At 46.2% G+C, this 25,188-nt stretch overlaps 1 protein-coding gene across 3 annotated transcripts; it reads right to left on the reverse strand.

Moving 5' to 3' along the window:
• Positions 1–215: 215 nt before the first annotated feature.
• Positions 216–24,156, reverse strand: tbc1d9b (TBC1 domain family member 9b). Of its 3 annotated transcripts, none has more exons than XM_026185763.1 (23): positions 23,811–24,156; positions 21,347–21,457; positions 20,111–20,229; positions 19,804–20,035; positions 16,448–16,706; positions 16,147–16,354; positions 15,804–16,001; positions 15,584–15,730; positions 15,355–15,505; positions 10,139–10,353; positions 9,850–9,967; positions 9,533–9,735; positions 9,345–9,427; positions 9,136–9,265; positions 4,314–4,412; positions 4,141–4,209; positions 3,315–3,555; positions 3,046–3,111; positions 2,649–2,717; positions 2,354–2,404; positions 2,015–2,053; positions 1,829–1,920; positions 216–1,527 (listed from the first exon to the last, which is right to left on the reverse strand). In XM_026185763.1, exons 1-23 carry the CDS (start codon positions 23,926–23,928, stop codon positions 904–906), a joined length of 3,642 nt encoding a protein of 1,213 aa, XP_026041548.1. In that variant the 5' UTR covers positions 23,929–24,156; the 3' UTR covers positions 216–903. The 3 variants fall into 3 exon arrangements, with proteins under 3 accessions (XP_026041548.1, XP_026041540.1, XP_026041558.1); XM_026185755.1 differs by having other exon boundaries at positions 2,354–2,407; XM_026185773.1 differs by lacking the exon at positions 2,354–2,404.
• Between the last annotated feature and the right edge of the window lie 1,032 nt (positions 24,157–25,188).

The following is a 25,188-nucleotide window of genomic DNA, read 5'->3' on the forward strand; positions in this document are numbered from 1 at the left end:
TCAGGCTTCAGCTGAACTCGCTTTGTGAAACCGAAAACCCAGAGTTTTCGTTAACTCAGGGTATACTTATTCAGTTTTTCCACTAAACCGGCTTCCTGAAATAGGGCCCTGAAGTAAGACGATGAAGCACGAGACGACCTCTGACCTTTGAGCCTGTCATATGTTGCACCGACCCTTTAAATGATGACATATTTCTCAAAGATGACACAGCAGCGTAAGAACTTCCTCCAGTATTTATTAGAACAACAGATCAACACAGTGAGTTTAAAATCAGGTCAAACACATAAAAACACGATGACATCATCACAAACAGAGTGATGTCATCACACAGGCAGTGGAGAGAACAAACAAGGCTTCAAAGTAAGAGTCCAGGTGTAAACACACCTGGTGAAATATGGCGTCTTCATCGTTATTGATTATAAACCATTAGTACTGATCATAAATCTTTATTTCACAATAAAAGTCTGATGCAACTCACATGTGTTTGAGTCTTCTACAGGGGAACTCGCCAACTATTTATCGGTTTCTGTTTCCTGTTCACTGATTGGTCCTGCAGAGACACAGGAGCTGATCAATGAATAATTCAAAAGATGGATCTATACAGCGTTGTGGAACACTTCCTCCAGCTCCTTCACAGTAAAACACCTCAGTCACAATATAAGGGCTTTTATTGTGAAACATCTAAAGGAAATGTAGACCTTTAACAGATCAATGCGCTTATTGATTGATCAGATTGTCTCTAATCGATAAGATCTGAAACACTGAAACAGGAAGTTTAGTCTGCAGGACCCGCCAGCCAATCAGAGTCACTGTAACATCATCAGAGAGGCTCCAGTCCCATGATCCACTTAGCTGATTACATCGGTTACCTGTATGGTGCACATGGACAGGTGAGGGAGGTGCTCAGGTAGAATGCCGCGTGAGTTCATGGTCGGAGGCGGAGCTTATCTGGCGCTCCACTGCCCGCTGAGCCTTGCAGGCGGCCATTTTGGCCTGGATGTCCCTCTTCCTTTCAAAGTAGTCGACAAGCGGCGGCTCTGTCAGCATCGAAGCCAACACCTGCTCAAAGGTGATCGACCAATCCGTATCCAACACGCTACCCTGCCTCTGCTCGCCGCCCCTGATCAGCACCGTGTCCTCAGCGATATCCTCGCACTGCAGCGAGCCGGCACTCACCACCGAATATGAAGACACTGACGCATCATCTTTTGTTTCCTCGTCGGACATCTGAGGCGCCACCACCTCCAGCTGGGCGTCAGCCAGAGCTCGGCACACTTCGGACTCACCAGACGCCCCGTGACCAGGCCCCTCCTCCTCCCCCTGAGGGCTGTGGGGCAACGTCTGAGCAGAGAGCGAGGTCTGTGGCGTGGTCTCGCGCTTCTTGGTGCCGTTGTTGAACTTCTTGCCCACTTCACCGATGCGCAGTAGCAAACTGGCAACCGTGGCGATGGCGTGATAGAGCTGCTGCTCAAGAGCCTCCTCGCTGAACATGTTGTACAGAGTTTTACACAACTCAATGAACTGCTCCTGCACGCACAGACATACACACACACACACACATATATATATAAATATATACAATAACAGACACACAGCTGTACAGGATATTTTACTTGTATGCTTGTTTGTGGCTTCCTCTCCCCACCAGGACTAAGAAAAAAAACACTAATTACTTAATTTTATTAAAATTAATCAGTCTCTCTGTGGCGACCTGTCCAGGTGCACGCTGCCTTTAACACCCCCTTAGATACCTGGTTTGAACCATCCTTGCTACCTGGGTGTCACACTTGTGTCTGTAAAAAAACGGTGTAACACCTCACATTCTCACCTGGTTCATCCTCGGCAGGTCTTTGATGGTCTCTCTCTTGGTCTCCTTCTCCTTGGCCCACATCCTCAGGTAGTACCTGTAGTCCTTCACCTCTAAAACAGACCAAAGGTCAGGGGTCAAACGATTGGGCCAAGCCTCAGAGTGATTCCTCCTCCTTAAAGACTCGAGTCAGGGAGGTCAAGTTACCTTTTTTCTCCTCACTGTCTCCATCTTTTGGCTCCTCACCTGTTCAGATAGAGATCATCATCATCCTCATTATCAAACTTTGGGGTTAAATGTGAGAATGGAACAGACGGTCTAAAGATGGATGAGGTCACCATGACCTCATTTTCCAGGTTAAATTCAATCCTGAGCTGACGGTCTTCTAAGTTTAGCTAACGCTGAGGAATTCACCTGATAGCTTAGCCAGAAATTTTCAAATTATCTGCTAATGTTATGATCATCATCACAAAAACACGAGAAAAACATTAGAATAACTTGGCAGCAGAGTAACATCCCTAACCCTCAAACCAAACAGACACAAACCTGGTGTCACTTCCTGCTGCCGCAATGCATTCTGATCAGAGAAGTAGGAAGCTTCTGGAAGGAAACATCACAGGAAGAGGAAGAAGGAAAAGAGGAAGGAGAAGCAGAGTGAAATGTTCAGGTGTGTTAATCCAAGGTTTGTTCATGCAGATTGATCAGTTTGAGTTAAGCTTCATGCAGACTCAACGATTACCGACAACCACAGGATCCTCTCTGAACAGCAGGGAGGAAGAACTCCATTTTAACAGGAAGTGACAACAGATGTGTGTGTGTGTGTGTGTGTGTGTGTGTGTACCTCGAGGTTCCTCCTCGGTGAAGAACTGCGTGGCCTCTAGAGCAGACTCCGCCTCCTCTGGACACAGAGCTAAAACAAACAAGCAGCAGGTGAGTCGCAGGTTCTCCACCTGTGGTTCAGTCTTTGATCCATTCAGTTCTCACCAGCTCTCAATTTACCACCCTTCAAAACCAGGAGACCCCACAGAGACCCAAAACCCGACTTCGACCCCATTCACACCTGGTCCACCACGCTGGGTTTGGCTCCAAAAATCTGACAGTGTAAAGGCTGGAACCTCTGACGTCACGGCCAGCGGGTTACAGAATTCATCAGGACCAAAACCAGATCAGTGCAGAATAAGGAAGAGCTGATCTCATGATTCAGGGTTACACTCACCTGTACAGGTGAGCTGTGTTACCTGGAGGTAGGTGGAGCTTGTACAGTAGCTTCAGTTTTTCCGTCATGTCCCCGTGATACATCCCACCTGCAAAACATACACACTAAGACCTGTGGAGCTCTGTAACCTGAAGCTCTAATCTTGACCTGTAATATATAATATGTACTTTGGATTGTCGATCTGTAATCTATTTTCTGAAGTGCTAATCTAGATCTGTAATCTTTCGTTTGGATCACTAATCTATGATCTGCATATGTAATACGTAATCTGAGGCTGTAATCTGGGCTCACTCAGTCCGGTGATGAACTCTTTAAAGTTGACTAGCCCATCCTGGTTCTGGTCCAGCAGCCTGAAGAGGCGGGCCGACAGGGTTGGGTTGTGCCCTCCGCAGACCCAGGGAGCGAGCGAGACGAAGAGCTGACGGAACTGAAGCGGGTCGATGCGGTACTGCTCCAAGTACGGCAGGCTGGGATCGTGACGCTCAGCGGCAGAGCTGCTGGAACCCCAGTAACAGCTGGTCATGTGTTTGGACTGGATCGGCAGAATGGACAAAAAAGGAGGCGGGGTTAGAGGCAGTAACATGCTTGAACATACAGGTAGAGCTATGTTTACGTCACAGAACAGATTTGAAAAAGGAAAAAATGAAGTTCTGACTCTTGCAGGGTCACACAAAAACAAGGTCACTTCCTGTCTGATAAACAGGCGCGGGTTACACCTACATTTCTTCATAAGTAATCAGACGTGATGGAAGCTACTGTTAGACAGGAACAACGAGAACACCGGGAAAGGACACATCAACACTTTGGTCCAGAAGCAGAAACAAGAACATCAAAAGGCCGTGGGAAGGGGTGCTTTCCTTCATCACAGCATACAGCCAAGTGAGGAAGACCCTCCGAGAAGGCTTGCTGTCTCACAGAGCAAACTCAGAGTACCCAGGAGCAGAAAGACTAGAGTGTAAAAGGCTGAGCAGCTCTGGATCAGCCTGCAGGACGATGAGGAGGTTTCGTCCTGTTTGCTGAAACACTTTCTAACAGAATTGGTGAAAAAATGTTTTTGGTTTATTTCACACCTGAACATCAGGTCAGCACAGGAACCGTGTAACAAACATGAACTCACCTTGAACAGACAGTAGAGCTCCTCCAGCTCTTCAATACTGAAGGCTGACTCCGTCATCATCGCTCTCACCTGCACGCGCACACACACACACACACACACACACACACACACACACACACCTGTGAGCTCAATGTCTTCATTAACGCGCTGTATAAGCTCGTGAAAACACCCACCACACTTCTCTTGGCAGTGTCCTCCAGGGACTGGATGACCTTTAACCTCTGCTTGAACCTCATCTGCTCAATGACATCAGAGCGCAGACTGCCAAACTTCTGCACAGAGAAGAAGAAGCTGCAGTTACCTCAGAGAAGAGGACGCCTTTCATCACAAACATCCTTCCTGCACCACCAAACCTGCTCATCAACCTGCCGAGGAAGATCCATCAGCTCGTGTAGGGAACGAGAAAGACTCAGTCAGTTTGGCGCCGCTCTCAACAGGTAGTGTGGACTGTTAGACCACCCACAGAGCTTTACAGTCCACTCTGGGTGCATTAAGCCCAACAATACAGTGGGGCAAAAAAGTAGTCAGCCACCGATTGTGCAAGTTCCCCCACCTAAAATGATGACAGAGGTCAGTAATTTGCACCAGAGGTACACTTCAACTGTGAGAGACAGAATGTGAAAAAAAAAAATCCATGAATCCACATGGTAGGATTTGTAAAGAATTTATTCGTAAATCAGGGTGGAAAATAAGTATTTGGTCAATAACAAAAATACAACTCAATACTTTGTAACATAACCTTTGTTGGCAATAACAGAGGTCAAACGTTTACTATAGGTCTTTACCAGGTTTGCACACACAGTAGCTGGTATTTTGGCCCATTCCTCCATGCAGATCTTCTCGAGAGCAGTGATGTTTTGGGGCTGTCGCCGAGCAACACGGACTTTCAACTCCCGCCACAGATTTTCTATGGGGTTGAGGTCTGGAGACTGGCTAGGCCACTCCAGGACTTTCAAATGCTTCTTACGGAGCCACTCCTTTGTTGCCCGGGTGGTGTGTTTTGGATCATTGTCATGTTGGAAGACCCAGCCTCGTTTCATCTTCAAAGTTCTCACTGATGGAAGGAGGTTTTGGCTCAAAATCTCACCATACATGGCCCCATTCATTCTGTCCTTAACACGGATCAGTCGTCCTGTCCCCTTGGCAGAAAAACAGCCCCATAGCATGATGTTTCCACCCCCATGCTTCACAGTAGGTATGGTGTTCTTGGGATGCAACTCAGTATTCTTCTTCCTCCAAACACGACGAGTTGAGTTTATACCAAAAAGTTCTACTTTGGTTTCATCTGACCACATGACATTCTCCCAATCCTCTGCTGTATCATCCATGTGCTCTCTGGCAAACTTCAGACGGGCCTGGACATGCACTGGCTTCAGCAGCGGAACACGTCTGGCAATGCGGGATTTGATTCCCTGCCGTTGTAGTGTGTTACTGATGGTGACCTTTGTTACTTTGGTCCCAGCTCTCTGCAGGTCATTCACCAGGTCCCCCCGTGTGGTTCTGGGATCTTTGCTCACCGTTCTCATGATCATTTTGACCCCACGGGATGAGATCTTGCGTGGAGCCCCAGATCGAGGGAGATTATCAGTGGTCTTGTATGTCTTCCATTTTCTGATGATTGCTCCCACAGTTGATTTTTTCACACCAAGCTGCTTGCCTATTGTAGATTCACTCTTCCCAGTCTGGTGCAGGTCTACAATACTTTTCCCGGTGTCCTTCGAAAGCTCTTTGGTCTTGGCCATGGCGGAGTTTGGAGTCTGACTGTTTGAGGCTGTGGACAGGTGTCTTTTATACAGATGATGAGTTCAAACAGGTGCCATTCATACAGGTAACGAGTGGGGGACAGAAAAGCTTCTTACAGAAGACGTTACAGGTCTGTGAGAGCCAGAGATTTTCCTTGTTTGAGGTGACCAAATACTTATTTTCCACCCTAATTTACGAATAAATTCTTTACAAATCCTACCATGTGAATTCATGGATTTTTTTTTCACATTCTGTCTCTCACAGTTGAAGTGTACCTCTGGTGCAAATTACTGACCTCTGTCATCATTTTAAGTGGGGGAACTTGCACAATCGGTGGCTGACTAAATACTTTTTTGCCCCACTGTAGTTCATGTTCAGTACAAAAACCCAACATTGGTGTTTGAGGGTCTCTGCCTAGGTGCAGACCGTCATCTATTCAACTCTATTTTCGATTCAGGTTTTTTCACACAGTGCCAAATCACAATAACAGTGGCCTTAAGATGCTTCATATTGAAAGGTCACAACCACAGCCCTTAATGTGACAGCTGACTTTCAGCCAGTTAAGTTAACGGTGAATATTTTATTTGTGCTTTCGAAATGAAAAAGTCCTGGAGAATCGCTTCGCTCAAGCAGCACTAAAGCTTTAGTGTGGAGGTGGACCCCACGGGGCTAACCGTCCTGATGTGTTGGCCGCTAGGGCTGTTCGATATAACGATATGTATCGGATGACGATATAAAAACGTCGATAGTTTCATTTTACGCTATCGTTTGTTTCATGGTGTCGCAAAATAAACTGTTTACGGCAATATTTGTTCATTATTTTGATGGTCACTGTAGTGGCCATATTAATTTCTTAAAGCTCTCTCTTTCTTTAAAGTTCTCTTATATTTAATATAACCACACTACAGACAGAAGTGCTTGTTTTTATGCGTTGTCGTTAGCAACAATGACGGTAACCGCATCACATGTCCGCTTGTTTATTTTCCACATAAACCTTTCACAATAAAGCTCAAGATCCTGTTGAGACTTTTCAAAATAAACTGAATCACGTGAAAGATGCAGAGTGTTTATGGATGAGTGTTACGTCCCTCTGCAGCTTTTAATCGTCTCAGTGTTTTCAGCTGGTGCTAATTGGCCACACCTAGTCAGGTGTGGATAAAAGCATACCTGAGGCAAGCTTTCCGGCAGTGCACTAGTCTTTGCCTTGGTGGCACCAGCCATTTTAGCCAACCTGGTTTTCCATTTTAGGATGAAACCTCTTCTCACCCACACTCTGTTATTCATCTCCTTTTTTTTATGTTGCGGCTTTTGAGCCGGGTCGTAACATAAGTGGGGGCTCGTCCGGGATATTTGGACATTTTAGTGGAGACTGAATGTCAGTTTGTTTTGCTTTTAAGTGGGTGAGTGATGGTGGTCACTGTAATTGTGCAAACTCCCTTTAGTTAGTGTGTTTCAGCTGGGTGGCTGTGCTGCCCTTCCATCGAAGCACTTGTTTGTTGTTTTGCTTTATTGTTTTAGTTTATTGTGTTTGGTGGCTATCCTGGGTGGGGGTACGCTTCAGGGTTTGGTGGGAGACTGTACCCCGGTCTGCTGCCTATCCTTGAGTTTGCGTTTAAAGTTGCCTCGAGCCCGGTACACCACTGAAGACTAGACAGGTAAAGTTTTATTGTTTTTTAGCATTTTAGGATGGGAGTTGCACATAGTAAATCAGTGGCACCAAACTTGGTAGGAGGTTTGAGACCATTCTTGATTATGGTCTGTAGCTGAGGCAGGTAGGCTGTTTTTAAGTTGGCATTGTGTGTACGCCATGTGTGTGCATATGTCAGTGTTGATGGATGCTAATGAGATCCTTGTGAGGTGAGTGTTTTGTGATGTGACCTTTTAGTGTTGTGGGGAATATGGCTATTTTGTTGGATCACTTGTGAGTGTTGTTGGCCAGGTGATGGCAATAACACTGTGGGGTGCTGAGCCACCCTTGATGTGATCATTGTGTGGCCATAGCTCTCCAGTTTGTGGTTGGTCACTGGTGTGCTTGATTTACTGAACTTTTTGGATTAAAGTAACTTGTTGTGGTATAGGGCCACTTGTATGTGACTGTTTGTGTGGTGGAGACAACAGATCACTTAGTTGTGATTATTTGTTGCTACTTCTGGTTTTGTGTTGTAGCAGATCAGGTAATCATTTTGGGTTTGTGACTGTTGTGCTCCTTTGTGTTGGTCACATGTTACTTTTTGTCTGTTCAGTGTGGCAACTTCAAATCCTCATGCCCATCCATGCTTAGAGATGCCAACTATAACGTGAACACTGCTTCTGTTAGCTTTAACTTTTATTCCAGGTTTGTGGGTCAAGGAACTGAAGGCTTCAGAGGGGCTTTTAATAAATTTAAGGGTCCTAGAGGAACCCTTTTAAGGGAGGAGATGTTACGTCCCTCTGCAGCTTTTAATCGTCTCAGTGTTTTCAGCTGGTGCTAATTGGCCACACCTAGTCAGGTGTGGATAAAAGCATACCTGAGGCAAGCTTTCCGGCAGTGCACTAGTCTTTGCCTTGGTGGCACCAGCCATTTTAGCCAACCTGGTTTTCCATTTTAGGATGAAACCTCTTCTCACCCACACTCTGTTATTCATCTCCTTTTTTTTATGTTGCGGCTTTTGAGCCGGGTCGTAACAATGAGAAGTAAAAAGAGCCGCCAGGTGCTAAAAAAATAAACCTTAGACTCAAACGTTAGAACAGGCTTTTCCCCGCAGCACGCCGTGTAAGAAACACTCACAAAGAAAACGGCGGCCGTTACAACTTATGTCTAAAAATGTATCGTTTCAATTAAAACACTCGACTCCAGGTACGCAACGCCCAGCTGGAAACACTTCACACAAGTTGAGCTGCCTGAAATTCACAGAATTTACAGAAAATGTAAAAATTTTGTGATTTATATCGTCCTTTATTCCTCTTGTACTCCCTGTGTATTTGACTCTGTGGGGTTTGTGGCCCTTCCTCCTGCAGCTCTGGGTGAAGACCTAACGTGCAGCTCAAAGGCAGCATGCAGCGTGTTCTTAAGGCGGAATAATTCATTAAATATTAGAAAACATTTACGTTTCCAACATCAGTCACAACGTAGAGCTCTGATCGTTTTATTGGCTGTCTACATAAAGTAGTCTGTTTTTCTAGGTTCTGACCTTCACGTCATCCGTCTGAATTTATCCCAGTGAGAAAGCTTAGTGACCCCCCCCCCCACCACCACCACCACTCTGGCATCACCTCGTACGATGACTTTATGAGGTCAAAGACATCGATTTCAGGCGACGGCTCGTCTCCACTTGTCAGCTGGGCGTGCGGGTGAGGGATGGGCGGAGCCACCGTCTGTTTATTGACCACATTATCCAGGTACCTGCAACACAAGTTGGATTTATTCCTCAGGTGTACACAGAACAGTTCGGAGTGAGCCGATTCTGGCTCTGGACTCGTACCTGCCCAGGATGGTCATGGCCTCTCCCTCGTCGCTACAGGAGAGCAGGGCATCCATGTTGTCATGGAGGACAGCCAGCGCCACCTGCGGGTACATTTAGAGACTGGAAGTCATTCAGCTATAGCACAATCTCATTCACATCCAAAATAATGGATCTGTGGGTGTCCCTGGGTCCATCAGCACTCCTACCTGAAAGATGACCTTGATGCCCTCATAGAAGAAGCAGTCGACCAACAGGACGGCGCTGTCGAAGGGCATCACAGACAGGAAGAGGGTGAGGAACCAGGACAGGCTGATGGTGGAGATGACCCCCAGCTCCTGCATGTGTTCATAGAGCAGGGGGAGGAAGGACCGGGTCAGCTCCTCAAACACCCCCTGATCCACCAGCGCCCCTGCAGGACATACGGAAACCACGTCACTATCCCCAAGCCTAAGGAGGACTCCTCAGACCCGTCTCCACCAGAGGATGGATCTACTCTGGTGCTGTGATCCTGCCTTCTACTGACCTACAACTCGGGTGTTGTAGTAGTCGGGCAGCATACGCTCACACAGCGCCACCAGCAGCCAGAAGGCCTCTTCCTCGGTGCAGTAGAGCAGCAGGACAGAGGTGACGATGTTCATTGCCTGGTGGAGGAGACAGAAGGTCAGAAACAACAAACCGACACCACCTCAGGACGCCTTACACATCATGTTAGTGCAGACGTCATCAGCTGTGTCAGGGGGTTGTTTCAGGCACCCGGCTGAGCTTGATGGGGAAACACAACGCTTCTGTTTCATTTTGCTTTATGGGAGTACCTGGCAATATCCGATGCCCGGGTTGCGGTGGGCGTATGCGGTGAGGACGCGGCGCAGGGCGGCAATGCCCATCTCATTCTGGAAGGCTCGGTGTTCAGGCATCGAGCGGTGAAGGTCGCGCTCAATCTCCTCAGTAGCTAATGAGCATAGCCCCATGGCCTGTTCCACCAGTTCACCATAGTAACCAGGGTGGGTTGCCATCTCGTTTTGCGCTCCTGGATGGACGGGAGGACAGATGAGTATGCGAAAATGAGCATAAACAGAAATTCGTGGTCCCAACTCTGAATATGACTATCCAGAGTTGGGACCAGGAAGCAGAGTTGCAGTCTTACACGCCTCTCTGCAGCTTCTCTCCTCCTGCTACCCCCCCAAAAACCCATCTCCATAGAGACTGTGTCAGCTCCCAAACAGACAAAAAACAAACTAAAAACCAGCAACAAACAACTTAAACATAAACAATTACAAAGAAAGAACAAAGTATCCACATCTGAACCAAAGAGTAAAACAGTGAAATGTGGATTATTAAATATTAGGTCTCTCTCCTCCAAGTCTCTGTTAGTACATGACTTAATAATTGATCAACAAATCGATTTACTCTGCCATACAGAAACCTGGTTGCAGCAGGATGATTATGTTAGTTTAAATGAATCAACACCCCCGAGTCATTCTAACTACCAGAAATCTCGAAGCACAGGCCGAGGGGGCAGTGTGGCAGCAATATTTCACACCAGCCTGTTAATTAATGAAAGACCAAGACAGACTTTTAATTCATTTGAAAGCCTGATGCTTAGCCTCGTCCACCCCAGCTGTAAAACTCAGACACCAGTCTTACTTGTTATCATCTATCGTCCACCTGGGCCTTACACAGAGTTTCTGTCTCATTTCTCAGACTTTTTATCTGATTTAGTTCTGAGCTCAGATAAAATAATTATTGTGGGTGATTTTAACATCCATGTAGATGCTAAAAATGACAGCCTCAACATGGCATTTAATCTGTTATTAGACTCAATTGGTTTCTCTCAAAATGTAAAAGAACCCACCCACCACTTTAATCACACTTTAGATCTTGTTTTAACATATGGCATAGAAACTGAACATCTAACAGTGTTTCCTGAAAACCCTCTCCTGTCTGATCATTTCCTGATAACATTTACATTTACAATAATTGATTACACAGCAGTGGAGAGTAGACTTTATCAAAGTAGATGTCTTTCTGAAAGCGCTGTAACTAAGTTTAAGAATATAATCCACCCACTGTTATCATCTTCAATGCCCTGTACCAACATAGAGCAGAGCAGCTATCTGAACGCTACCCCAACAGAGGTCGATTATGTTGTTAACAATTTTACCTCCTCACTACGTATGACTCTGGATACTGTAGCTCCTGTGAAAACTAAGGTCTCTAATCAGAAGTACCTGACTCCATGGTATAATTCTCAAACATGTACCCTAAAGCAGATGACTCGTAATCTGGAGAGGAAATGGCGTGTCACAAATTTAGAGGATCATCATTTAGCCTGGAGAAATAGTTTGCTGCTTTATAAGAAAGCCCTCCGCAAAGCCAGAACATCTTACTATTCGTCACTGATTGAAGGAAATAAGAACAACCCCAGGTTTCTCTTCAGCACTGTAGCCAGGCTGAGAAAAAGTCAGAGCTCTTTTGAGCCAACAATCCCTTTAACGTTAACTAGTAATGACTTCATGAACTTCTTCACAAATAAAATTTTTATCATTAGAGAAAAAATTACCAATAATCATCCCACAGATGTAATATTATCTACAGCTACTCTTAGTACCATTGATGTTAAGTTAGACTCTTTTTCTCCAATTGATCTTTCTGAGTTAACTTCAATAATTACTTCCTCCAAACCATCAACGTGTCTTTTAGACCCCATTCCTACAAAACTGCTCAAAGAAGTCCTGCCATTAATTAATTCTTCGATCTTAAATATGATCAACCTATCTCTAATGATCGGCTATGTACCACAGGCCTTCAAGCTAGCTGTAGTTAAACCTTTACTCAAAAAGCCATCTCTAGACTAGAGATGGACCGATCCGATATTACGTATCGGTATCGGTCCGATACTGACCTAAATTACTGGATCGGATATCGGAGAAAAATAAAAAAGGTAATCCGATCCATTAAATATCACGAAAGCACCTCACAAAACTTGCAACACACCGTAACTCACCTCAGAACGTTAGCACGTCGGAGCAGTATGCATCACGTGATAGAGCAGCTGTGGCATGCGGACCTGTGGTGGTCTGGATAGCATTTGGAGCTTCGCTAGCAACCCGGCATTTCATCTCCGACAAAGTTATCCCCGAGAGAAGTAAAGCAAGTGTGTAAGTCCATCTCTGAATGTTTGTAAAGCATTCCCACGTTAAGCTTAACGAGCGACTGCCTCTCGCTCTCCGGCTGCTACTTCAATCGTGAAACTGCTAATGATCAGCTGATCGGCTTTTCTGTCACGAGTCTCTCTTGTTTGTTTTTGGTCCACTTTGCGCCAGAAAGAGCAAACCAGCGGCTGAACAACAGCAGCACGTTTAAGCTTGATAAGCTGTTGTTACAATTTATTTAATATTACTTTCTACACCAGGATCTTTTTCTATGTAGCTGACGGCTGGTAACTGTGCAGGGGCGGATCTAGCAAAGTTTACCCAGGGGGGCCGATAGGGCATTAACTGGGAAAAGGGGGCACAAAGACATACTTTTCTTTCTTATTCTCATTTAAAATGTCTAGCTTTTAATAAATAATTATTTGACACCCAAAGTTTTAATTTGATGTAAAATGAATAGAAGTCAATTACTGTATATAGTAACTATTAAGTCTAATATATATACCCTAGTAAGCTATAGTACTTTTTCCTTTGGGAAGGTACCATCTGTGCAGTCTGCAATTTTGTTGAAGAAAGATGTTGAATCTATTTAATATTTCTTGAAAAATAATTGATTTCTGTGCATTTTTTTTCACACTGCATCAAATTAAGGTTGATTACGTCGATTAAGCATCATGAGGTGGCGCGTGAGGGGTAGTTCCCTATTTTTTATTTATTTATTTTTGTTGTTGCTGGGAGTTGGAACCCTATTAGTTAGGTTGCTTAATATTTACGCTAAGTACTCTTTAAAATACCAGAATAGGGAGGATGGTGTAGGTCTAAGTTTATTAGATTGATCAGTATTGCTGAACTATGAAATATTTTTTTTGTATACAGGTATAACAGAATAGCTTTAGTGTAGTTGTTGTTTTAAACTTGAGTATGAACTTTCAGACTTGCAAAATGCAGCAAGATATTTTAAAAAACAGTTTTGTTGATTAAAAAAACACTATCGGATTCATATCGGTATCGGCAGATATCCAAATTTATGATATCGGTATCGGACATAAAAAAGTGGTATCGTGCCATCTCTACTCTAGACCCAGCAGTCTTAGCTAATTATAGGCCAATCTCCAACCTTCCTTTCATATCAAAAATCCTTGAAAGAGTAGTTGTCAAACAGCTAACAGATCATCTGCAGAGGAATGGTTTATTTGAAGAGTTTCAGTCAGGTTTCAGAGTTCATCACGGCACAGAAACAGCTTTAGTGAAGGTTACAAATGATCTTCTTATGGCCTCTGACAGTGGACTCATCTCTGTGCTTGTCCTGCTAGACCTTAGTGCAGCATTCGATACTGTCGACCATAATATCCTATTAGAGCGATTAGAACATGCTGTAGGTATTACAGGTACTGCACTGCAGTGGTTTGTATCATATCTATCTAATAGACTCCAGTTTGTTCATGTAAATGGAGAGTCCTCTTCACACACTGAGGTTAATTATGGAGTTCCACAGGGTTCAGTGCTAGGACCAATTCTGTTTACATTATACATGCTTCCCTTAGGCAGTATCATTAGAAGACATCGCATACATTTTCACTGCTATGCAGATGACACCCAGCTCTATCTGTCCATGAAGCCAGATAACACACACCAATTAGTTAAACTGCAGGAATGTCTTAAAGACATAAAGACCTGGATGGCCGCTAACTTTCTGCTTCTTAATTCAGATCAAACTGAGGTTATTGTACTCGGCCCTGAAAAGCCTAGAAATATGGTATCTAACCAGATTCTTACTCTGGATGGCATTACCTTGGCCTCCAGTAACGCTGTGAGGAACCTTGGAGTCATTTTTGACCAGGATATGTCCTTCAACGCACATATTAAACAAATATGTAAGACTGCTTTCCTCCATTTGCGCATCTATCCTGAGACAGGATAGAAATATCCTGTCTCAGAGTGACGCTGAAAAACTAGTTCATGCATTTATTACTTCCAGGCTGGACGACTGTAATTCATTATTATCAGGATGTCCAAAAAACTCACTGAAAAGCCTTCAGCTAATCCAAAATGCTGCAGCAAGAGTACTGACAGGGACTAGAAAGAGAGAGCATATTTCTCCTGTTTTGGCTTCCCTTCATTGGCTTCCTGTTAAATCCAGAATTGAATTCAAAATCCTGCTCCTCACATACAAGGTCTTAAATAATCAGGCCCCATCTTATCTTAATGACCTTGTAGTACCATATCACCCTATTAGAGCACTTCGCTCTCGCTCTGCAGGCTTACTTGTTGTTCCTAGAGTATTTAAAAGTAGAATGGGAGGGAGAGCCTTCAGTTTTCAGGCCCCTCTTCTGTGGAACCAGCTTCCAGTTTGGATTCAGGAGACAGACACTATCTCTACTTTCAAGATTAGGCTTAAAACTTTCCTTTTTGCTAAAGCATATAGTTAGGGCTGGACCAGGTGACCCTGAATCCTCCCTTAGTTATGCTGCAATAGACGTAGGCTGCCGGGGGATTCCCATGATGCACTGAGTTTTTCCTTTCCAGTCACCTTTCTCACTCACTGTGTATTAATAGACCTCTCTGCATTGAATCATATCTGTTATTAACCTCTGTCTCTCTTCCACAGCATGTCTTTATCCTGTCTTCCTTCTCTCACCCCAACCGGTCGCAGCAGATGGCCGCCCCTCCCTGAGCCTGGTTCTGCCGGAGGTTTCTTCCTGTTAAAAGGGAGTTTTTCCTTCCCACTGTTGCCAAAGTGCTTGCTCATAGGGGGTCATATGATTGTTGGGTTTTTCTCTGTATCTATGAAGCGCCTTGAGGCGACTTATGTTGTGATTTGGCGCTATATAAATAAAATTGAATTGAATTGAATTGAATGACGCTTAAACACGAACCAGAGAACAGCAGCCACAGCTCCCCTCTCAGGCGCTCTGGGATCCCATTGAGGACCAGTTCTCTGGTTCTGGAAGTCCGGTACATGCAGACGCCTCGACCAAACTCTAAGAAATGGATGTTCCATGACTCCTCCTTCATCTTCTCCCTCATCTGCAGGAGGGAGGAAATGAGATCAGTACCAGGACTGCCTGATCAGTACTGCTGAGTACTGAGCGGATCTGTACTCACGGCTTTGGGTCCCAGGTCCTCTGGGTCGTCTCGGTGGTAGAGCTGCAGGAGACCCTGGATGGCTGTGGGTAGGCCAGGGTGATAATGGCGTGCCTTCTGAACGGACTCAGAACCTGGAGAAGAAGATGGGGGTACGGAGGAGGACGCCTGAGGACAAGAACAAAACCATGAGGACTCTGTGAAAGCAGCTGAACCATGGTACGAGCTGTGATGGACATACCGAGTGACTAATCTGAGACAGCGGGTTGGTGTCACCCCACGAGCTGTCTGGGGTTCGCTGCAGGAAGTCAGAAATACGTTGGACCAGGAAGTCCCTGTCTTTGAGGTTGGCAAACAGGAAGTTCATCTTGTTCTTGGTGCTGATGGAGACAGGGCAGGGAAGGACACTGCTGCTGTCCGCCTTCTCCACAATGGAGACCTGCAGAGGACGATGGGTAAAGTGACCACAGTATGAAAGTATTTGTGTTCATCTGCAACACTCTGTAATATGTGATGTTGTAGCCATCATGTGACCTCTGACCACAGCTCATCTACTTCCTGCAGCACCAGCTGACCCAGCTCACCTCTCGGAGGGGTATGATGAGCTGACACAGGTCTTCCTCTTTGCTGCTGAAGCAGATGTAGTTGTTGGAGATGAAGAGCTGTCCGACAACATGCATCTTTGCGAACGGCGTCCACAGGGTGCAGTCCGTGTGTCCGTCAAGCCGCTCCTCCTGCGTCAGCCGAAACATCGCCCGGTATCGCTCGTTCTTCGCTCGGGCGTCCAGATCCCTGCAGACAAGAGAGAGATGTTGATGGTAACCAAGAGTGCGCTGAAAACAGACTTAAGGAAAAGAAACCCGTCTGGTGCAAACAGAGGGACACCTCTTCAGCGCAGAGACGTTCTTCAACGTTTTGCTGGGTTTGGGCAGCGACAGGTCGGCAGCAAATGCCTCGTTGTCGAGCAGCTGGCGCATGGCAATGTTAGCGAGTTGCTCCATCAACTTGAAGGTGTCGTTGATGTTGAGAAACATTGAGAAGAAATGTTCGGTGTCGCGAGTGCTCACGCGGACACTCTCTGGAAACAGCAGGGTGGCGTTCTTCTCCAGCCGCGTCACCTCGGTCCATGGCACCACCAGAGTCACTGAGGTCAGAGGTCACAGGATGACATCAACAAAGAACTTCTGAATGCTTCTAAACCCCACCTCTCACACATAAAGACAGCTGGGAGAAGCTCCAACACGCAGAGCTGGTTAAGACAATGCACGGGTTTCTACAGTAGAGACCAAAAGTAGAGAAAAACCTAGGTTTTCTGACATTTTCAACATACTACTAGTTCTGATTCAAGGTTCTCCTAAATCTGAAAACAAAAGACCCTGAAGGACAATGAGTTTTTGTTACCTGGTCAAGAATAGAATAGAATAGAATAATCCTTTAATTGTCCCACAAGGGGAAATTTGGATGTAACAGCAGCCAGAAAGACAGGTATACAAACAAACACAAGAAGAGAAACATATTTACATATTTACATCAAGGACAATGGTTACCAAAAACAGAGTACTGTACCGTTATTAAATTAAATTAAATTAAATACAGATAAGAGGCAAACCAGGTTTAGTGTGAATCGCTTGATAAAATAGTGCAGTTACAGCACTGATGTAAACATCTATGTTTGTTGGGAGCAGTTCTGATTGTACAGTCTGACAGCTGCAGGGAGGAAGGATCTGCAGCTTCATGCATCGAGGACGCAGCAGTCTGTCACTGAAGGAGCTCTGCAGTTCAGCAACATTTACATGCATGGGGTGGGAGGCTGTCCATCAGAGATGTTATTTTGGCCAGAGTCCTTCTGTCTCCCACCACCTGCACTGGGTCCAGGGTGCATCCCAGAACAGAGCTGGCCTTCCTGATGAGTTTATCCAACCTCTTCCTCTCAGCCGCTGATAAACTGCTGCTCCAACATACAACACTGTAAAAAAATGACAGATGCCACCACAGAGTGATAGAAGGTATTTAAAAGCACTCCCTGGACTCCAAGGTGAGTTACCTGTAATCTGTAAAAGTTTGTTCACTTTTGTTTGTTCACATGAAGAGATCAACCTGAATCTGGTTGTTCAAAGAGGATGATTTCTGGGATATCAAAGAAAGCCCCAAAACACAACAGTGACATGAGACAAATATAATGTTCGCAGTTGTGGTGGGTTTCCATCCCCCTGATAAGGTCTCCTGTGGCAAATTGGTCAAAGGAGAAATCAAAAGTTCCCCTGCTAGGGACAGGGTTGGGAGTTTTCACAAGAAGGGGGACATCAGGTTCAGGGGCCTCACACTCCTCAGCCTCCACTGGACGTTTTGTGCCAGGATGCTTGAGAGGACAGCCCGACCATCAAATGTAGTACCTGTCCAGGTTGTGGAACACTGGACCAGCTCTTTATCCTCTGGAGGATATTTTAGGGTGCCTGGGAGTTTGGCGATCTAGTCCATGTGTTTTGTGCACTTGGAGAAGGCATTCGACTGCGTTTTCTAAATTCTTTCACACACATTACACGAAAAATGAACGCGAGGGCCCTCGGGGCGCCTGCTGCTGCTGCACTGAAGTCGGGGGAGGGGGGTGCTTTCGAATAGTGCACATTTCATTCATTATGTTGTCAATCCAAGTCCATTAAGCATAAATTACTTTTCCTGGGTTGTGTGCAATCCCAGAAAGAAAGACCCTATCCAAGGTGTAGGTCTATTAGTTTATGTTGTGGGGTTTGTGTTAATACTGGAGTGCAAAATTACTGATGGAAGGTGGACAAGAGAAGGTCAGACACAGGTAAGCAGATGTGTCTTTGGATAATGGCAGGTATTATGTATCCTGAAACAACATTCATAAGTAGGGCCAGCAAAGACCATCTGAATCGAGGAGGGGGCCTAAGGGTACATCTGTCACCATGTTACAATGCTATGATTGCAGCCATTCCCCAACTCTCTGTGAGTGGGACTCATGGCATAGAGAAAGTGTTCGCCCAGGGCACCAAACAGGCCAGGACCACCCCTGCCTGGGAACATCTCGGTGTCCCCCTGGATAAGAGAGAGGAAGTGGCCAGGGAGAGGCAGGACTGGAAAACTTTTCTTAGGCTGCTGCCGCCGTGACTCAAACGCACACAAGCATAAAAAAAGATAGGAAATGAATGGATGCGTGTATGTTCTGCACTGACCCGTTCTACGATCAAGAGAACGACCAGAAAGGCTGGGGAACATATGATGTGAGGAGAACCTTCAGTGAGGGCGGAATGTTTGAGTTGGTCCAGATAGATCATAAAAACGACTGCACCCACAGGAAGTGCTGAGGTTTGTGTCTTATAATAATAATAATAATAATGGATTGGATTTATATAGCGCTTTTCAAGGCACCCAAAGCGCTTTACAATGCCACTATTCATTCACTCTCACATTCACACACTGGTGGAGGCAAGCTACGGTTGTAGCCACAGCTGCCCTGGGGCAGACTGACAGAAGCGAGGCTGCCATATCACGCCATCGGCCCCTCTGGCCAACACCAGTAGGCAAGTAGGGTAAAGTGTCTTGCCCAAGGACACAACGACCAGGACAGAGAGCCCAGGGATCGAACCGGCAACCTTCCGGTTACAGATGCGATTCCCAATCCCCTGATCCACGGTCGCCCGTGGCTTCAGGTCTTACTCTGAAGCAGGGTCCGTTCCTTCACACAGTTATTTTACAACATAATCCTCACAGCTGACCCAGAGTCCTGATCCAAACCCAAGAGAACCTGGAAGACCTCTGGGGACAAAGCTACAGCTGATAAAATCAAAGAAACCAGGTCCAGATATCAAAGTGTGGGCGAGATGGAGGCAAGAATGAGCTCAAACCAACCTCACACAAAGAAAGAATGTGCAAGAACCTTGATTCTGAGTAAGACCTGAAGCCACACAAGACACAAACCTTAGCACTTCCTGTGGATGCAGTCGTTTTTATGATCTATCTGAACCAACTCAAACGTTCTGCCCTGGTTGTTTTATATCAAATCTTGGTAAAACACGCCCACAGAATCGATTCCTTCACGTCATGATCATCAACAAGAGAAGAAAAAGGAGTACTTTATCCTCTAACTTTGGTCTCTGCTGTTCAGTCAGGTGTATATGATCCAGCTGTTTTATGTCTGAGCTCTCTCTTTGAGCTTTAAGCAACAAAGCATTCAGTGTAAAAACAAGACTAAATGCTGGCCTGTGATTGGCTGCTCGTACCTTCCTTTCCAAGCAGGAAGGAGTAGAAGCACAGGTGGTTGACGGACAGGTAGAGCCAGCCCTGTCGTGGCACTCGGCCCTTCCAGTAGCTGCAGGAGTAATAATTCACCAGCTTCTCCTCCTCAGGCATGCCAAACAGCTTCCTCATCTTCAACTCTGCCTCCCGAAACTTCCCGCTGTCCTCCTCGTGCTCCTCTCCGGGCTTTAACCGGTTCTCCTCCGCGATGATGCCCTGCAGGAAGTGACATCACTCAGCAGCAGCACACAGCAAAAAACAGACAGTCTGAACAAATAGGAGGTGACATACAGAGATCTTTCCTTTGACGAAGGTGGTGATGTCTTCGTCGTTGTCAAAGATGGAGATGGTCTGGAGGAGATTGGCTTCCAGCCAATCCCAGTGCTCAGTGATCTCTTTCCTAGATGAACCTGCAAGACACAGCTGAGGGTTTAACCAGGTGGCTCCTCTCACACGACACAATTAGATGTTACACACCTGACACAATCAGCCAATCAGTGCCTGTGATGTCATTACGCAAAAACAAAGAACGCAAACTACAAATGAAAGCCGACGACCTTTTCTTCAGTGAAATTCATATTAGCTTCTTAGATTAGCGCCGTCCACCAGGAACGCTGCAGGTGAGCTAACCAGGTAACTACAAATCTGTGAAATGATTTAGATCTTAGCCCGAGCTGGTAAAGTGGAGCTGGACCACAGAGTCACGGTTATGTTAACCTAAATTAACCAACATGCTTACAGCCACTATGATATCATCAAGTTAAGGATAATCTGGGCAATCTTTGGACAGGAGACATCCTCAGCCCATGGTGTCGACCTCAGTGACGATGAACTTGTGAGTTTCTGTTAGAGGTCACATCCTCCCCCTCACCAGTCAGAGGTCTTTCGAGCGACGGCAGCAGATATTTTGTGCAGACTGAGGACAAAATGTTCTCCATCTGTTTGAGGTCACAGTCCACTGTGACCTCCAGGTCATTATAAGAGGTTCATGCATCAGAACTCTTTGGAGGCTCTCAGAGGCAGTGATCACTGAGCTCGGCGTTCATGTGACAGTGTGACGGCAGCACTGACACCACAAACAAACATGCTTTTGAAGCCAACATGGGAACAGACCAGCCAACAGGAGCTTTGGGGAAAATACACCTGTTAATCGTCGAGCTATTGTGGAGTTCTTACCTCACAATATGAAGCTTTTTCCAGGCAGCTGTTACTGAGATTTCACACTTCTTAAATAAAACTGGACTGAAAAAGCTCTGCAGCAGGTGAGCTGGCTCAGAAAGTCTCCTCACCTCTGGGATGGTGACTGTCACACCAAAATGACGAGCAACTTCTTATGTTAGAGATCTTTAACAGCAGCGGTCGAAGGCCGCAAGTTAAACTGCTGGAAGCATCAACCCGAGCGCATTGCATCGGAGCGCCGCTCTGCTTTATGACTCCCGCCTTTGTGTTTCTACACGTTTACCTGTAAACATGACCAGAAATGACATTTTCTGCATTCACGGTCGTAGCTCGACGAGGTCCACTCACCACAAGCTATGTTCCAGTAGATCTGAGAGTCCGCAGTCTGCAGCAGGATCCTGTATGGTGCTACCCGGGCACTGGAGTCCAGAACCACATCCAGAGTCCCAACCAGGAGACCTGCACAGAGACAGACAGGTGAAGCAACTTGGGCAGTTATCTGGATCTGATCAGTGTTTGGATTGAAGGTGTTCTGGACTTGGACCATATCAGAGAGCATTTCTTGTTCCAGACCTTCATGGTTCTGATTTTGGGAGACAGTTATTTGTTCTGTTCTGACTGAACAGCTGTTGAAGGCAGAGCTCGGACACGTCAGAGCCGAGTCGGTCCGAGTTTCAGAGACAGTCACAGAGCTGAAAGACATCTCTAGTCTAACATCATGGTTCCCCCTGCGATTTAACTACAAGTGCAAGTCACACCTGATTGATCCTCTGTCAAACTGTTATGGTGCTACAATCGCTGGCCCTGATTGCTCTGGTTCCCCAGGTGGACTCGCACCTGAAAACCTATTAAATAATTCATTTAATGACTTAAACCAACTCCCAGCAGCATCCAGGTCATTACTCTGACACATCGTTTCAGCATTTCAGTGGTGACCTCATGTACACGTCCACCAGCTGAACGTAATTTTGAAAAACTCAAAATTTTTAATTAGTTATACCGTGCATATGAATTCATCGTTCTATGAGAGCATTGTCTCCCATTGAGCCAGCTACACATACAGTGCAGGGCGACACACCTGTTCTCCCTGATCACCTGCCCCAGGTCGTCTTGGGCGTTACTGCAGCCTTGTCAAACCAGCGCCCCCGACCACAGATTCTTTTCATTTACAAATTAAACCAATTGCAACATTAAGATCATCATGGAGGATCCTCTCCACACTGAGCACACACACACCTCAGCTCAGGGTGGGTCTCTGCTGCTGTGTGGTCTTCACCTCTGATTGTTCCTCCATGTTCTGGCTCCATGTGAAGCTTTGCTGCACCTCCCTGTGGCAGCATCAGTGAGACCTCCTCCTCGTCGTCCTGCAGGCTGAACCACAGCTGCTCAGCCCTTTTAAACTCTAACCTTTCTGTTCCTGAAGCTGACGGATTCTTCTCTTTACCCTTCACTTGGACAGTGGGCCTTCTTCCTCACGTTGCTGCGATGATGAAACGACCCGCCACCCCAGCCCTGTATATGTTCTTGTTTCGCTGCATCTCTGCTCATCTTCCCATTTCATCTCCATGCTTTCAGCCACTTATGAACAATTCATGAGACACCTGTGATATGCTGAACAGGCCTCCCACCTGTCCACCCCCACTCCTTTAAAAACACTATGACCTTTCAACCCAACAAACTCGATTACCGGGACAGTAAACACTCCTGTCAGCTGACCCCTGAGGACCTTTCTTGCATCCTGCGGTCAGACCATGAATCATACTTCCTGTCAGCTGGTTTTCGAACTGCAAGTCACTTTCTGCACAGCATGAATGAACACAATCTGCAGAAGCTCCACCTCAGACACATCCACACAGTTAAATCTAACAGACAGCAGCATGTGGGCTGAGTGTGCAGGTCACTCAGCAGCCATGTTGGTACGGCAGACGGGCAGTTATTTTACAGCACTGTGTGAGCTAACGGTGATCTCCGGGTTAGGGTTAGCTGCACAGCATCACGTTCAATCACGTGGAAATTTGCTGATGTGTGCTAAAGTTCAAACCGCATTTTTACCCTGTAGACACGGGCGATCGTGGCTCAAGAGTTGGGAGTTCGCCTTGTAATCGGAAGGTTGCCGGTTCGAGCCCCGGCTTGGACAGTCTCGGTCGTTGTGTCCTTGGGCAAGACACTTCACCCGTTGCCTGCTGGTGGTGGTCAGAGGGCCCGGTGGCGCCAGTGTCCGGCAGCCTCGCCTCTGTCAGTGCGCCCCAGGGTGGCTGTGGCTACAATGTAGCTTGCCATCACCAGTGTGTGAATGGGTGGATGACTGGTTGTGTAAAGCGCTTTGGGGTCCTTAGGGACTAAAAAAGCGCTATACAAATACAGGCCATTTACAAACTTTGCCTCCATCTTTGCTCGTGCAGATCACCTACTCACAAAACTACGGAAGCGTAGAGCTGCCACCCAGGCAAAAGAAAAATACAAGTGTATCACGTTATAACGTGAAAGGTTTATTGTTCTAACAAGATACTTTTCACGTTTGAACAACATAATATCACGTTATTACAATATACATAATTATCACGTTCGTACAATATAAATATTATATTGTACAAACATGATAGTATGTTGTACAAACAGGAAAAGTATCTTGTTAGAACAATAAACCTTTCACGTTATAACGTGATACACTTGTATTTTTCTTTTGCCTGGGTGGCAGCTCTACGCTTCCGTACAAAACAGCAAACACCCCCGGATCTTCAAGTTTCAGCTTATCGATCACTAATCGATTATTCCATCTGCCGCAGAACTAATGTTTGAAATACCAGCTCACCGGAGAGCCCCCCTCCGCGGCCGTGCCCCCTCCTCCTCTGCAGGACGAAGAACGGGTTCGCCCGCTCGGACACCCACAGAGCCCCGGCCAGCAGCACCTCCTCCGGGTGGATCCACATTTCTGCCCGCTGCCGAAGGCCCTCCTCCGGGGACTCAGGGGAACACAGGCCGGGGAGTCAGCGGGACAGAGGCCGGAGTGTCGGCGTGCGAGGGCTGTCTCTCCCCCGGGGAAACGGCAGGAAAAAGGTGCTGAAGCTTCCGCGAGAGTCACGCAAACATCGAGCTGATGTTGTTGTTTTCACTCAGTCTGATGACTGCACTTTACTACCGGGTGTTAGGCCACTCCCCCTGCGCCCGCTGCGTCATGACGTTTACATGTCTGCAGTTTATAAAACGTTAAAGCGAAAAACAACAGGGGGCGCTGTTTTGTCAGCGTTAGGGGCTGTGAATGTATTTTACAAAAACACCGCTTAAAGTTTACATTTCAGCAGAAGAAAATGTAATTTAGAAAAAGCCGAACAAAGCCACGTTCAAGCTTTCCCCACAGTCATGTGATAGGTTACATGATCCCACACGTGAACTTAGGAGCTCCAGTATTTAGGGACCGTGTCAGAGGCGTTGTGTCAGATAAATACATGCACTTCTGCCTAAAGATCAGATCAGTTCCCAGCATGTTAACAGCGGCGGGCCTACCCAGACTGCGTTCACATAATTGCAGGTGACTTTACTAAGGCCGACGTAAATACTGTGCTCCCAAAGTTCTATTAGCATGTCGAATGTCCCACCAGAGGAGAGAACACTCTAGACCATGTTTACTCCAACATCAAGCATGCATAGAGCCATACCCCTCCCCCCACCTCGGTCAGTCCAACTACCTCTCCCTCCAGTGTGTGAATGTGTGTGTGAATGGGTGGATGATTGTGTATAGTGTAAAGCGCTTTGGGGTCCTTAGGACCAAGTAAAGCGCTATACAAATACAGACCATTTACCATTTACCATTCCTGCTCTCCCAGCCTTACACCCCCCTCAGACGCAGTGTCAGGCCCACCACAAAGACCATTACAACCTGGAAATGCTCTCTTCAAATCACAGGACCGCTTCACACAGACAGACTGGGGCATATTTGAACACCAGGATCTAGAAAGTTTCACTTCTCCATTTGTACAATCCCAATAGAGCACTAAGGTCGTCCAATCAGATGCTCCTAGTACATCCAAGGTCTTGACTGAAGTTGAGAGGTGACCGGGCCTTTGCAACTGTGGCACCTAGACTCCGGAATAACCTCCCTGTTCATATTCGTACCGCTGAGTCTATCCAGTCTTTTAAATCCCATTATAAAACCTCTTTTTACTTTGGCTTTTGATTCTAACTAGTTGGCT

This window comes from Astatotilapia calliptera, chromosome 2 (assembly GCF_900246225.1).
Source record: "Astatotilapia calliptera chromosome 2, fAstCal1.2, whole genome shotgun sequence".
In the NCBI taxonomy this organism is placed as follows: domain Eukaryota; kingdom Metazoa; phylum Chordata; class Actinopteri; order Cichliformes; family Cichlidae; genus Astatotilapia; species Astatotilapia calliptera.